The sequence below is a fragment of the Ictidomys tridecemlineatus genome, chromosome 8, assembly GCF_052094955.1.
Source record: "Ictidomys tridecemlineatus isolate mIctTri1 chromosome 8, mIctTri1.hap1, whole genome shotgun sequence".
Lineage (NCBI taxonomy): Eukaryota > Metazoa > Chordata > Mammalia > Rodentia > Sciuridae > Ictidomys > Ictidomys tridecemlineatus.
In genome coordinates this window covers 113615226-113629047 of record NC_135484.1, presented here as the reverse complement: position 1 = coordinate 113629047, position 13822 = coordinate 113615226, and the positions used below count along the sequence as shown (strand labels likewise).

Here is a 13822-nt window from a genome sequence, read left to right as displayed (position 1 = left end):
AGATGTCTGTTCTGTAGGGAGATGGGGAGACAGGCTCAGCCTGCCCACGGAGGGCTTTGGAGAACAAGGAGAGCAGATGAGCTGACTTCCCTGAGTCGGTGCTGGCTGAGGTGCCAAGGCTGCAGACCGCTGATTAAGAACCTGGCTTCTGCCAACAAGCAGCATATGTGACATCCCAGGATAAATGAGGACAAGGGGCTGGAATGGCTGTGCACCGGGGTGAACTATCAATTTTGATAATGTGGTTGAGGTGCAGTAGGATATTGAGAGCATGAGGTCTAATTTAGTTATCATGAGCCAGGCTCAGAGAGCCTTGTCAGATGTGATCAGAGTGCCCCCCAGATTAGCTTAGAGAGGTGCAGGTGATTCCTGGAATGGCTTTTAGCAATTCACAATGTTGTCATGGAGCAGAGGACAATGCTCTATGACTTTAAGACTGTGTTAGTAACCAGACTTGGTGGTGCATGCCTGTAATCCCAGCAACTTGGGAGGCTGAGGCAGGAGGATGGAAGGTCAAGACCAGCCTCAGCAATTTAGCAAGGCCCTAAGCAACTTAGTGAGGCCCTTTTCCAGGTGTTGCACATTAAGCAAGTCACTTGGCTCTCTATGCCTGTCTTGATGTAAATGATAAGAAGGGCTGGGGATGTAGTTCAATGGTAGAGCACCCCTGGGTTCAATGCCCAGTACCAAAACAAAAACAAAAACAGATTGTTAGTCATAGTGACGTTCCTTACCATAGAGCGTGTTCAGTTTTCCGATGGGTCTGAGGCCCTTCGGCAGAAACCCACAGACTAGCCCTGAGCTTTTTTTGCTTTTTGTCTGCTGCTTTGTTAATGCTTCAGTTGATCCTTCTGTGGGGGGGGGGGGACACTCCCCTCTTTCTTTAGACCAAATAGAATGGGCGATTGAACTGGATAATCTGCAGAGTTCCTTCCACCCCCACAGTTCTAAAGTTCTATGAATACTGAAAGAAAAAATGTGCCTGGCTGTTAGGCTAGACAGGTGGTAGCCTTCAGGAGAAAGAATCATGGCAGAAGTGTGGGGAACGAGGGCACAGCGTACTGTGCAAGATCGTGAACGGTTGGACATGACCTTTGCAGAGAAAGGAGACATGTGCATCCCCCCTGCTAAAGGGCTGCTGGTATTAAATCACCACAAAGAAAGCTCCGCGAGTGAATTCAGAGATCACAGAAAGCCAGTTTTAGGGCTAAAAGCTCTCATAAGCAACACAAGGAAAAACCAGGTGAAGTGGTTGCTGAAATAAAAATGGGAGTTGTGGCATTTTCGGGAAACCAGCCACTTGTCACCCCGAAGAGCTGGGAAGAAGAGCTTGGTGTAAGGGAGTTTCAGAGGAAAAACAGCCATCTTGGGGACAATGCAGAATAGGACATGGTCTTTGGAGCCAGACCACCTGGGGTCTAATTCTAGCTCTGCCACTTTTCCGAGTGTGCAACATTTAGCAAGTCACTTAACTCTCTGTGCCTTGGTTTTCCTATCTGTAAAATGGGGATAATAGTACCTGCCTCCTAGGGCTCTTATAAAGATTAATTGAGTTCATGCATGTGAAGCAGTTGGAATAATGTACTTGGCACTTAGCTGTCAAAATAGTGAGCTTATTAGCCAGGCATGGTGGCACATGCTTGTAATCCCAGCAATTCGGAAGGCTGAGGCAGGAGAATCACAAGTTCTAGGCCAACCTTAGCAATTTAGTGAGACCCTGTCTCAAAAATAAAAAATAAAATGAGTAGAAAATGTAGCTGAGTGGTAGTCCCGTCCCTGGGTTTAATCCCCAGAACCCAGTACCACACACACCAAAAAAAAAAAAAAAAACTCAGCAGTTTTGTTATTAATATTATCTACCTGGAGGATGGCAAGTTTGAAGCCATCCAGGTCCTGTTTCAAAATAAAATAAATCACAAAAAGGGCTAGGGATGTAACATGGTTGTAGGTAGAATGCTTGTTTAGCACGTGTGAGGCCCTGGTCAATCCCCAGTATCAAGGTGGTGGGCCAGACACCCAAGTTTCCAACCTAATGAGTCACCATGCTGGGCTCATCCTCGGTGAAACTACCAAACTGGATGAGCAAACTGGACTGGAGAGGAGGCATCAGCATACACAGGAGCAAAGGGCAGGGTCCCAGCTGTGGTAAGAGTCCCCAGGAGGAAAGGCATCTGCTTCTTTCCCTCTGGCCGAGCGGCTGCCTACCTGAGGGAGGGACCAAACCTGACAAAGGAGCATCACATTAAGAGGTTTCCTTCCTGAGAGCTCTTAGCAAGGGAATCTGAGGCATGTCACAGGCACTGTGTGGGTAGAATGACCAGTCCTCAGGGACTCTGGGCTGCTTGAAATGAGAACTTGCGACAGGGCTGGGCCAAGCCTCTTTTGTACTAGGAGGGGGCCCTTTGCAATTATGTCCTTTGTCTGGGCTGGTATAATAGAATAATGCTAATGATGTTAGGTTGAATCATATGCAATTGCTGTTATAAGAGAGAATATTTGAATATCGACAATTTCATAAGGTTCCATATAGTAAGAGCTAATTCTTAGCACTTTTTTAAAATATTTATTTTTTAGTTGTAGTTGGGCACAATATCTTTATTTTATTTATTTATTTTTAAGTGGTGCTGAGGATCAACCCAGGGCCTCACACATGCTAGGCAAGCACTCTACCACTGAGCCCCAGCCCCAGCCCATTAGCACTTTTAATGTATAGGCACTATCCTAAATGTTGACCTTTGTTAATTCATTTAATCCTTGGAACAAAATACTTGGTAGTCTATAACTGGTACCCCAACTGTTACAAATGGGGAAAATGTGTCACCACAAGTAATTAGGTGAAAGTCACTGGGAGAGTGAGTGGTGGAGACCTGTGAACCACTGTGCCTGCTGCCACTCTTCCTGGGGCCTGGCTACATGCTTCTGGGCTGCTCACAGATAGGGCCTGCTTACTCCCCCCCACCCCCGCACTCCCCCAGCTGCCTCCTCCCATCTCCTTGGCAGTTGCTAGCAGACTCTCCTCACAAAGAAGTATTGAACACAAAAATCGGTTCTTTTAAACCTGAAAAAGAATTCCTCCAAGGTCCTCCTTGTCCTATTCTGGCTTCTGGGTTTTTCTTCTTCCACTTTCAGAGGACCTGTGATTCCTGCTGCCCTCTCATGCTCTGTGTTCCAGGTACCTGAGTACTACCCCAGTTCTCTGTGGGAGATGGGGGTTGTGAGCGCCAGGCACAGGCAGTCCCTGGAGATGGCTTGCTGGGCTGTGTCCCTCTCCTGGAGTCCTGGAGCCCTGCCCCAGCCTGGTGGTCAGATTAGCTGCTGAGGGAGAGTGGTGGCTGGAGAGGGACAGGAGTCTTCTGGGCACAGAACAGTTCTCTGTTCTGATCTGGCTGGTGGATACTTGGGCTTGTGTATATGTAAAAAGTTATTGAGGTGACGCTTAAGATGTGGTCCCTGAGGCCACCACCACAAGATTGGGAAGAATGTAATTGGTGGAGACAAGTGTAACAACACTGAAGACCTACCTACCAAATACACAGTTGACTGTGCAAAAATCACCCAAAGCAAAATGGGTAAATGCTTCCTTTCTCGCTTTTTTTTTTATTTTCAGGGCCGAGGTCTGAACTTGGGGCCTTGTGCTAGGCAGGCGCTCTGTCATTGAGCTGAATCCCCAACCACATGCTTCTTTTCTTATGTGGGAATGCTGAAGAGTAAATTATTAGACTTTTGGTACCAAGCGAGGATCTTGATGTTGTTGGCATTTTGGGTATTCAAGGGGAAAAGGGTGACTCTAGGATTCAGGACTACCAAGTCACAGAACCAGTTGAATGTAGGGATGGTAGCTGTCAAGAGATTGCGTGGTGCTCAGCGTGTGGATTTCTCTCCACAGGAGCAGCAATGGTGGGAGAAGTCCCTAGCTGAAGGGAGGCTGTAGCCACAGTCAAACAAAGACATCTGCGTAGGCCATGAGCACCAGAACCCAATCCCCTGTGCAGTTGTGCACCACCTAGCGGGTGAGGGGGCTTCTCTCACCAGGTGTAAGAACAGAGGGCTGTGAGCCCGGGGACAGGGCTGTGTGTGTCCTGAGGCCAGCATGGTCCTAGAAGCAAAGAGGACTCTTGAGGGACCTAGGCAAGGACCAAGGTACCTGCCACCCCACTCCGATTAAAGCCACACCAAGGACAGGCCCTTCTCGTGCATGCCTCTGGCCTGCACCTTGCTAGGTGTCATCTGCCTGAGTGCCAGGTAGAGGACAGGTCCTCACCATTGCAGCCAGCCATGGAAAGGTATGTCCTGGCAGAGGAATAGCCGTACATAAGACCCTGTAGGAGTGAAAGTTTGAGGTGTTGGAGGAGAGTTTTTATTCATGACCCATTCATGGAGCACGCCATTGAGGCAGATGGCAGACGGGGTTCTGGTCTGGGAAAGACTTTCCAAAGCAAGTTGATGTGAAACCCAGGACAGGAGTCATGATGAGTTCTCTGTGAGGGAACGAGTGGCAGGTCCTTTAGATCAGAGCAGCAGCACGGAGTGCACCAAACACAGAGGAGCTGCTGGGAGGGAGGGAAGCACCTCCAAGGGAAAAAATCAGCAGAGAGCACCAGTTACACTGAGCTGTGGGCACAGGGGCACAGCGGGCAAAGGATTCGTACAGGATCACGAAACTCACCAGAAGCCTGCGGACTGTTGTTCTCTGACCTGCTCTCTCTAGGAGGAATATGTGTGAGTCAGAGAGGACAGGCACCCCCAAATACCTGGTCCCTCTGCAGTCTAGGAAGCCATTCTGGGAAAGTACAAGTACGTGGAGCCTACAGACATGTGAGAGCAGGTGCCAACACTCGGACAGCAGAGAAGCACCGCGCAGGGGACCGAGGCTTAGTAATCAAAGTTCCTTTAAATGTATAAAAAGGGAACCCACAAGGGAGTCATGTAACCATGCAGTGACTCTGCACCACCAAATTGAAGCATTCTTTGTTCTTTCTTTACTGGAGAGTCTTGGAGAGAGTTCCGCTATGAAGGAGGAGACAGGTCAGAGTTATTAAGTGAAATAGTGCAAGCCCAGGGTGCTCCGGGCCTCCAGGACGGACTAAAAGTAAATCGATTCCTTGAACCAAATGGCACCACCCATGACTTCTGGGTGTGGTTGTGGAATTGGGTGCAGGTCCTGTCTTTACAGACATTTGGTGAATTGCCAGTTTGAGTCCTGCCTGTAAGAAGGGTTTGGAGGGAACCCAGAATTGAAGCTCCACTAAAAAAAAAAAAAAAAAAAAAAACTGGTATGAGAAAGGGAATGACTCCTAGACATGGAAACAAAAATTCTATACAGCTTTCTGTAAGGAGGAAAAGATGCCAAATGCACTAGGTGCTTTGGTACCGGAGAAACCAATGGATACAAATTTGACTCTCAAAGTTTATAGGCAAGAACATGATTTTGAAACATTATATTGGGACCAGGGGAAATATTTTGTTACCTCACTGATTCTCAGAATAGGAGAGGTTTGTTTTAAAGTACTTACTTGACTAGGAAAGTATTTTTACACGCCTGAATACACTTTACAATTGCAAATAATGTTCCAATATTGCAAAGTGATTCTGCATACAATATCTTATTTAATAGTCTAATTTTATGCCACCTTTTAAATTCTTTAGCTGTTAATTATTACACATTCTATCTTTGGTTGTGCTGAGCCCTTATCACTGAGTGAAATTAGTCGACTCCGAGATTTCCTTCCAGCAGCTTCTCCTATGACTTGTTTTCTTTTTGTTCCTTTTTCTTTATGCCTCACTTCTTTCTCCCCCCAGGGCTGGCAGCGCGTGGTATAGAAATGAGCGCAAGCTCTTGAGCCAGATTGTCTGGTTTAATCCCAGCCCAGCACTGCTCTGTAACCTTGGGCAAGTTCCTTAACCTCTGTGAGGGTTTCCTCTTCTGTAAAATGGATATAATGTATCTCATGGAGTTGATATGAGGATTGGTGAGTTAGTACAAAGTACAGGTAAGCATTCAGAGCCAGTCTGGTATGGAGTACATCTCAGTAGGTGGTCACTGCCAGTCTAATTAATCTTATTCTCCCTCTTCCTCCCCAGTTCTTCCTAAAGCATTTGCTAATGAGGTTCCCCTCTGCCTTTCCTTTATCAGAGTTTCTGTTCACTACTTAATAACCTTCTCCTCCTTTAGTCCCTTATCTAATTGTTTTCTTCCACTCCTCACACATGACTCACATTCCTTCTCAGTCACATTGCCTTTTCCTTTGGGATCTGTGGATTCTCAGCAGGTACTGTGCCAGGCCCTTTTCTTCTGTTTCAGCCATGTTTAGGCTTCTTCTGTAAAAGCCAGCTTCCCCCTTTCCATTAATTGAAAACTGCTCTCCATTGCTTGTCCTGCACGCTGCCTTCTCCCGACTGTCTGCCATCGTATTTCATCTAACAGCATGTCATGCTTAATGCTCCCGTGGAACTGGCTCTGTAACAAATCTCAGCCATTCTCTGTAGTGGCTCTTCTCAACCCCTAGATAAGAGCTCCTGATTTGTGATTAATACCTTTGTCCCCCAGCTATGGTTATTCACCGTGCTATGTCTTTATCCAATGGACAGGGTTTCCCATTTTTGCAGTGCTAGGATGTGCTGCGGTGGGGGTGATGGAGGCTGGGGGTGGGGTACTGCAGTTCCCAGGCATTGACACCAGGTGGCAGAAGTGTTCCTTACAGCTAAGCCTTACTCATGGAGGAAGTGAGAGGTTAACTTGTCCAGGGGTGGAATTATTTGGAAGCTTCCCAGAAGTTTCTGTTAAGCTTAGAAGAATTAGAAGTTATAGATATCTCCCATCACAGCACAGTATATTCTCTTCTAGAGAGCTTAGCCTTTTGTTGGTTGTTTTTCTGTATCAATTATACAAATTATGTAACCATTATAGAAAAAATTTTAAACTCCAACAAGCCAAAAAAAGATAAAAGAAAAAAAAATGGGTACTTGAAAACTTACCATACAGATGTAGGGATTTCCCATTTAAAATATATTTTAATAGCTATATTATGTATTTTATGTATTTAAAATCATTATTCTGAGAAGGGATCCTTAGGCTTCACCAGACACCCAAAAGTCTAAAGAACAGAAAAGATTAAGATCTCTAGATTAGTCTGCCCAACTGAGAATAAAAGTAGACTCCCGGGGAGGAGGTTGTCAAAAAGAGATAATACCTTTTCCAGTTTGTGTGGGGATGGGGACACGTAAAGGAAAAGAAATAGGAAACAGGAGAGGAGCCCAAGGGGCCAAGGCCAAGGAATTCATGGGTATCATATTCCAAAGTCATCACCTAGATACACAGGAGGATCACAAGTTCAGGGGTGGCTTGGGCAATTTGGTGAGGCCCTGTCTCAAAATAAAATACAGTGGACTATAAAGCCCAGTGGTAGAGCATCCCTGGGTTCAATTCCCAATACTGTAAAAACAAAAAACCAAAAAGGGAAGAAAGAGAATGAGAGCAACCATGGAAGGGAGAGTGTAGACATATAGAAAAGTGTGTAGCCCGATTCTTTTCTCATGTCCTTCCTGTGGGTTCCCCACCATTTTGACTATAGATTTTGAGTTCTGTTCGCAGCCTTGGGGATCTAAGGGATCATCACAATTAACGAGGTCAATGTGTATATTGGTGATCTATGGAAAAGGGTGTGCTCTTGGAGTACATTTTCTGGATGAATATTAGTACCTTTAAAAATTGTTTGTGCCTCTTGTTTTTGTTTTTTTTGTTTGTTTGTTTGTTTGTTTTCAGAACACAGGTGTGCTCTAATACTGAGCTATATCCCCAGTCCCTTTTATTCTTAATACTTTGAAACAGGGCCTCACTAAGTTGCTAAGGGTGCTCACTTCCACCCCCATCAGTACTGGGGATTGAATACAGAGCCTTGCACATGTTAGGCAAGCATTCTACCTCTGAGCTATATCCCCAGCCCTGAGGCTGGATTTGAACTTGCCATCCTCCTGCCTTCGCCTCCAGAGTAACTGAAATTACAGACATTTGTGCCTTTTTTAAAAATATATATTTATTTTACATTTATGTGGTGCTGAGGATTGAACCCAGTGCCTTATGCATGCTAGGCGAGTGCTATACCACTGAGCCACAACCCCAGCTGCCATTTGTGCCTTTTGACACAGTAATTTCATTTCTAGGAATTTAGCCTTTAAAAAAAATCCAAGAGATGGATTTATGTACAAATGTGTTTATTATAATTTTATCATAATGAAAAACCAGAAATAATTAAATATGAAGATATAAATTATGCTACATTTTACATTATGGAAAATTCTCTGGCTATTGAAAATGTCTAAGGGAAATTGTTTATTTATTTATTTATTTATTTATTGGTACCAGGGATTGAACCCAGGGATGCTTAACCACTGAGCTACATTCCTAGCTCTTTTTCTGTATTTTTTTAAGAGACAGGGTCTCACTAAGTTGCTTAAGGCCTCATTAAGTTGCTGAGGCAGGCTTTGAACTTGCAATTCTGCCTCAGCCTCCCAAGACACTGGGATTTTAGGCATACACCACTGCACCCGGCTGGGAGTTTTTAATATTAGAGGAAATGCTTATGATTAATGCCAAATAGATTCAAAATTATATAGAGAAAATATTTACTATGAAAAATGCTCAGGAAAAGGATTAGAAAGAAGTATGCCAGAATGTTTAAAAATGCCTTCCTCTTGATCATGAAGTTATGAGTAATTTATTTTCTGCCTTCTTATTTTTAACTAAACAAAATTTACACTATATTACATGAAAAAAAAGTTTTATCACACATGTAATATATAGACTTTATTTCAAAAGATACAGAAGTATAATTAGAGAAAAGTAAAAGACTTCACTCCCCAAAGGTAACTCTTAAGAGTTCACCACCCAAGTTGTTAAGTACACACACGTATGTACAGATATGTTGTGTTTTCTTTTATCTAAGTGAGATCCTACTATAAATATTTTTTGCAACTTTCTCTTTTATCCATTTAAAAATGTCTTTGATATCTTCCCATGTTAGTCCAGGTAGAACTACTTCATTTGTCTTAAACACCACCATTTCTCTTTATCTAACTGTTGCCATAGTGACAGACACTTTTCTCATCATGTGAAGCAATGATGCAGTGTATACCTTTGACCATGAATGTAAATATTTCCCCAGGATGGAGTTGCTAGATCAAAGACCATGTACATTTCCTTTTCTTTTTTCTTCTTTCTTTCTTTCTTTCTTTTTTTTTTTTCCATGCTGGAGATCAAATTGACATCCTTGCACAAGCTAGGCAAGTACTTTTCTCCTGAGCTGTAGCCCTAGCCGCTAGTGGTGGTTCTGGAAATTGAATCCAGGACCTCACTCGGGCAAGGCAAGTGTTCTACCACCAAGCGAAATTTCCAGCCCTTTTTCTATTTATTTTATTTTGAGAAATTTACTTTATCTTGAATCGCCCAGGCTGGCCTTGAATTTGTGATCTTCCTGTCTTGGCCTCCTAAGTAGCTAGGATGATGAGCAAGCTCAACTGTGAGCATTTCTAATTTGGCTAGATACAGCCTATATTTGTTAAGGTGATATGAAATTATCTACTGTCTACTATAACTGATGACCCCAAATAATAGTGACTTAAAACAAGATAGCCATTTACTTTCCTGAACTAACATTCTAAGAGCAGTTCAGGAATAATGCGGTGGTTCCAGAAAGGCAGGGACTTGGGGATCTTCTATTTATTGCCCTGCCATCTTCAACATGTGGCTTTTGTCCTATGGTATAAGATGACTATTTCCAGTTTTTCATTCATACCCATTTTTTTTTTTTTTTTTTTAGTTGTAGATGGACACATCTTTGTTTTATTTATTTATTTTTTTATGTGGTGCTGAGGATCAAACCTCGGGCTTCACACGTCAGCCAATTAGCTACAAGCCCAGCCCCCATATCCATTTTCTAGGCAGAGAAGAAGCTGAGGGCAGAAGCTAGAAGTTACATGCGGATCATTTCTGCTCCCATCCCAGAATTGGCCGAGACTTGATCATTTTGGCTGCGCATAGCAATAATGTGCCATGGGCAACCATATGCCCAGCTGAACTTCTGTCACTAAAACAAAAAACCTCGTGAAAAATATGTAAGATCTTGACACTAAAAACTGTGAAGCACTGGTGGAATATTCAGATCATCCCAAAGCAGGGTTTTTAGAAGTAAAAATAGTGTGTGGAGGGCCGTGGGCATTCTCTTGTTATCTGTTCTCATCGCTCATCTGTTGTCTTACTTGGCTTCTTGTCTTTTCTTTCACTGATCTGTAGGTACTCGGGTTTTATTTATTTTATTTTATTATTTATTTATTTGTTTTTGAACCTGGGATTGAATCCAGGGGCACTTAACTGCTGAGTCACACCCCCAGCCCTTTTTGTATTTTATTTTGAAATGAGGTCTTGATAAGTTGCTTAGGGCCTTACTAAATTGCTGAGACTGACTTCAAACTCGTGATCCTCCTGCTTCATCCTCCCAAGTCACTGGGATTACAAGTGTGCGCCACCGTGCTCTGTGGTGCTCCTTATTGATGTGGATATTGACCTTTTTATCTTTTATAGGTGGCATACATATTTTCTCCTAGTTTCTTATATTTTAAACTGGTTTTTAGTGTCTCTTGACATATCAAGAATTGTATGAATTATATGTATTCAATCTTGTAAGTTTCTTATGGCTTCTGTATTTCGTGTCGTATGACTGTTACTTTTATAATTGGAAAAATAAGACTACCTAATTCAGAAAGAGAAAAATAATATGAAGCAGCAGCAACAAACAGCATGGGCAACTAAATTAGAGAGATAACCTAAAATCCCATTCATTTTATTCTAATATCCTCTTTAATAGGCTGTTTCCGTGGAGCTCTTTGAGAAAACTGGACTTTGAAAGCTGAATAGGATTTAGCTAGATGGAGGAGAAGAGAAAGTGTTCCAGATGAGAGGAAGAGCAGAAACCAGGCCACGGCAGCACACACAAATGTGGCTGAAGTGGACCTGGCTGGGTGAGGGTGGGGTGGTGGACAGAAAGCTGGACAGATAGGCTGAGGACAGCCTTAGAACAAGGGGACCTCAAGGACAGCAAGGAAACATTGAGGTTAGGAGAAGGATGTCCAGTTGCCATACTGAGAGTGATCCAAGAGATATCCAGAGACATGGAGTGGTGGACGCCAAGAAGTTAAGACCTGGGTGGTGGGGTGAGCTTTTTATAGCAGGAGTGCGACCCTCTCCCTAAAGACGAGAAAAAAAGTGGATTCCGTATCTAACAAAGGGGAAGTGGCTGAGCAAATTAGGATGTAGCCTGGATGGTCTGCCAGCTTTGAGACTAACCATTTGTGAAGGCTGGATTGAAAAGCATGAAAATTATAGTTTAAGAAAGGTGATTAAAGTACATATAAAATTGTAATTATGATTACAACTATTTAAAGAAACATATAAGGAAGAAAGAAAAACTGAGACGGAATACCTCCAAAGCAGGAGAGCTATATTTGGATGATGAGTGATTATTTCTCTTAAAAGCTTTTTTGTTATTCTCCATTTATGGTTTTTAAAGAGGTGGGTGTTAGTGGATCAAAGAATCAGCAGAGGCTTTTCAAGGCTTCTTGGGGTGAGCTAGCGGCCAAGGCTGCATGCAGTTTGGGAGGCTGAAGGCTGGACCCTGGGGGTGTGGGGCGCAGAAGGAAAGCCCCATCTCAGCCCTGAGTCTTAAGAGGGGTCCTACTGGTTCTGTGGTCTACAGTGTGGAAAGCAATATAAGCCCTTTCTTGCCTTCCAGGGTCTCCTCATGCTGCTACAGAACCTACCTACGATACACTGGGGCAACGAAGAGATCGGGCTGCTTCTGGCCGAGGCGTATAGACTCAAGTACATGTTTGCTGACGCCCCCAATCACTACCGCCGATAGGTGCTGTCTCCCCCTGGGGACCCAGACTGCCCCCATCTCTGATGGCAATCTGATCACTGTGGCCACCGTGCGAGCCGTGGACCCCAGCCAGGAACCACTCCTGCTGTAAAAAGCTCACCCCACCACCCAGGTCTTAACTTCTTGGCGTCCACCACTCCGTGTCTCTGGATGTCTCTTGGACCACTCTCAGTATTCCATGCCATGTGGATGGGCCCAGCTCTGGGAGAGGACAGAAAAGGAGGTACAGGGTTGTCTGCCCCTTTTAAAAAAACTGGACAAAAGAAGGGGAGGCTCAGGGTCTCACTCACATTGTCCCTGCGTGGACCGACTTGGACTGGCTGGCTTTTGCCTCCAGGTCCCAAGTGATACCATCACTTTTTTTTTTTCTCTCTCTCTCTTTAAACAGGAAGAAAACCCCACAGAATCTATTACATGCCTAAGGCATGGAAGTATTAGGCTTTGACACAGTTGCTTTTTGTGACTTAGTTTGATTTGATCACAGGTCAAATATGCCTTATGTTTTCAGAAGACTCCAGGCCCCGCCCCCCTCCCTGGTTTCCTAATCCTTCTCCTGCCCTAGTCTGAGCCAGTGAAGGGCAGCTACTTGAGACAGTTCTCAGATGGAGGAGGCACTGATGCTTTTAACTCTGGGAAGAGGCCTACACCCAAGGGCTAGGAATTTTCTTTTACTTTTTCTCACCAGATCCCTGTGTCTGTGCGTGTGAGTGTGTGTGTGCACACCTGTCAGCATTTCATTACATGTCTGAATTGCTGTGTCCAGACTAGCCCCATCAGAACCAGTTGGGAAGGGCCCCCGTGACCAAGTGTACAAGCATCCTTGAGAATGACCAGGCGGGAAGGGAGAAGGGGCTTTTTACCTCTCCAAACCTTTGTTTCCATGACGACCCACTCCAAGATATTATGTGTAAATTGTGTTATTATGTATATGGGTGAAGATGTACAAATATATGTCCTCTTTGTAGCAGATATGATTTTATATTTATAATGTGCATCAACACGTGAAAGCAATCTAGGTCACTAGCACAGATGAGCTTGCCAGGCTGGTGGCTTCAGCGCCTCCAGGTTGGTTTCAGGGCGCCCTCTCTGAAGGCAGTGGAGCAGGGTCTGCTAGGGAGGCCCAGCCCGCGTCAGTGTCTCAGTGTCTTTGCTCCCCTTTCTTCCCATCCTGGGCCTTTCTGGAACATCTGCCCTGCCCCTCCCCTCTTCCGTGGCAGAGCTTCCCACCCCGCCCCCACCCTCACCCCTGGCAGCCTCCTCCAGAAAGGACTGTGAAGGCAGAAGCCCTTTCTCCGTGTTTTTGACCCTTGCCTTTCCCTGGACTCTGGGGAGGGCTTTTGTTTTCCCATGTTTAAGTCAGCGTTGGATTAAGGACAGAAGCTGTGACCAACTGGTCAGTGCCAAGGGAAGGAGTGTCCTGAGCATCCCTGGGATTGGGGCTCTTCTCAGAGAGCAACATTAGGTGTCCCCTACTGTCACCATCACACCACACAGCTCATGAGATGTGCGACCCATTTTTGACTTTTGGTGTTTGGCAGTGGAGAAGTGGAGCAGGGTGGCAAGCTGTCATCCCCTTGGGAAGCCAAGCAGTGTCCTCACGGGGGCCACCCCAGGTCTCTGCCAGCAAAGCCCTCCACACACCACCCACCCACACGTGTGCGAGGTTCTCGTGAGCTGTTTCTCAGGCGTTCTTCCTCCTCCTCTCCCCCTTTGGTGTGCCTCAGTAGCCTCCTTCACAGAGCAGGGGGGCCTCTGCCTCCCTCAACCAGACTAATTACAGAAAGACACTTGTGTTCCCAAGTGGTGGTTTTATTTTTTTAGTTTTTATGTTTGTATGGGAAATTGTGGATAAAGTGAACAAATTGTAAATAAATAGTGTATTTCCTCCTCCA

General features: G+C 44.7%; 1 protein-coding gene across 2 annotated transcripts in view; it reads left to right on the top strand.

The window, feature by feature from the left end:
- Window positions 1-13822, top strand: part of Tbc1d22b (TBC1 domain family member 22B) — a 71854-nt gene extending 58032 nt beyond the window's left edge. For both annotated transcript variants that reach the window (XM_078020083.1, XM_005318743.5), the window contains one exon: window positions 11784-13822. In XM_078020083.1, the coding sequence (XP_077876209.1) occupies window positions 11784-11866 (83 nt within the window). In that variant the 3' untranslated portion in view covers window positions 11867-13822. The remainder of the gene's footprint in view (window positions 1-11783) is intronic.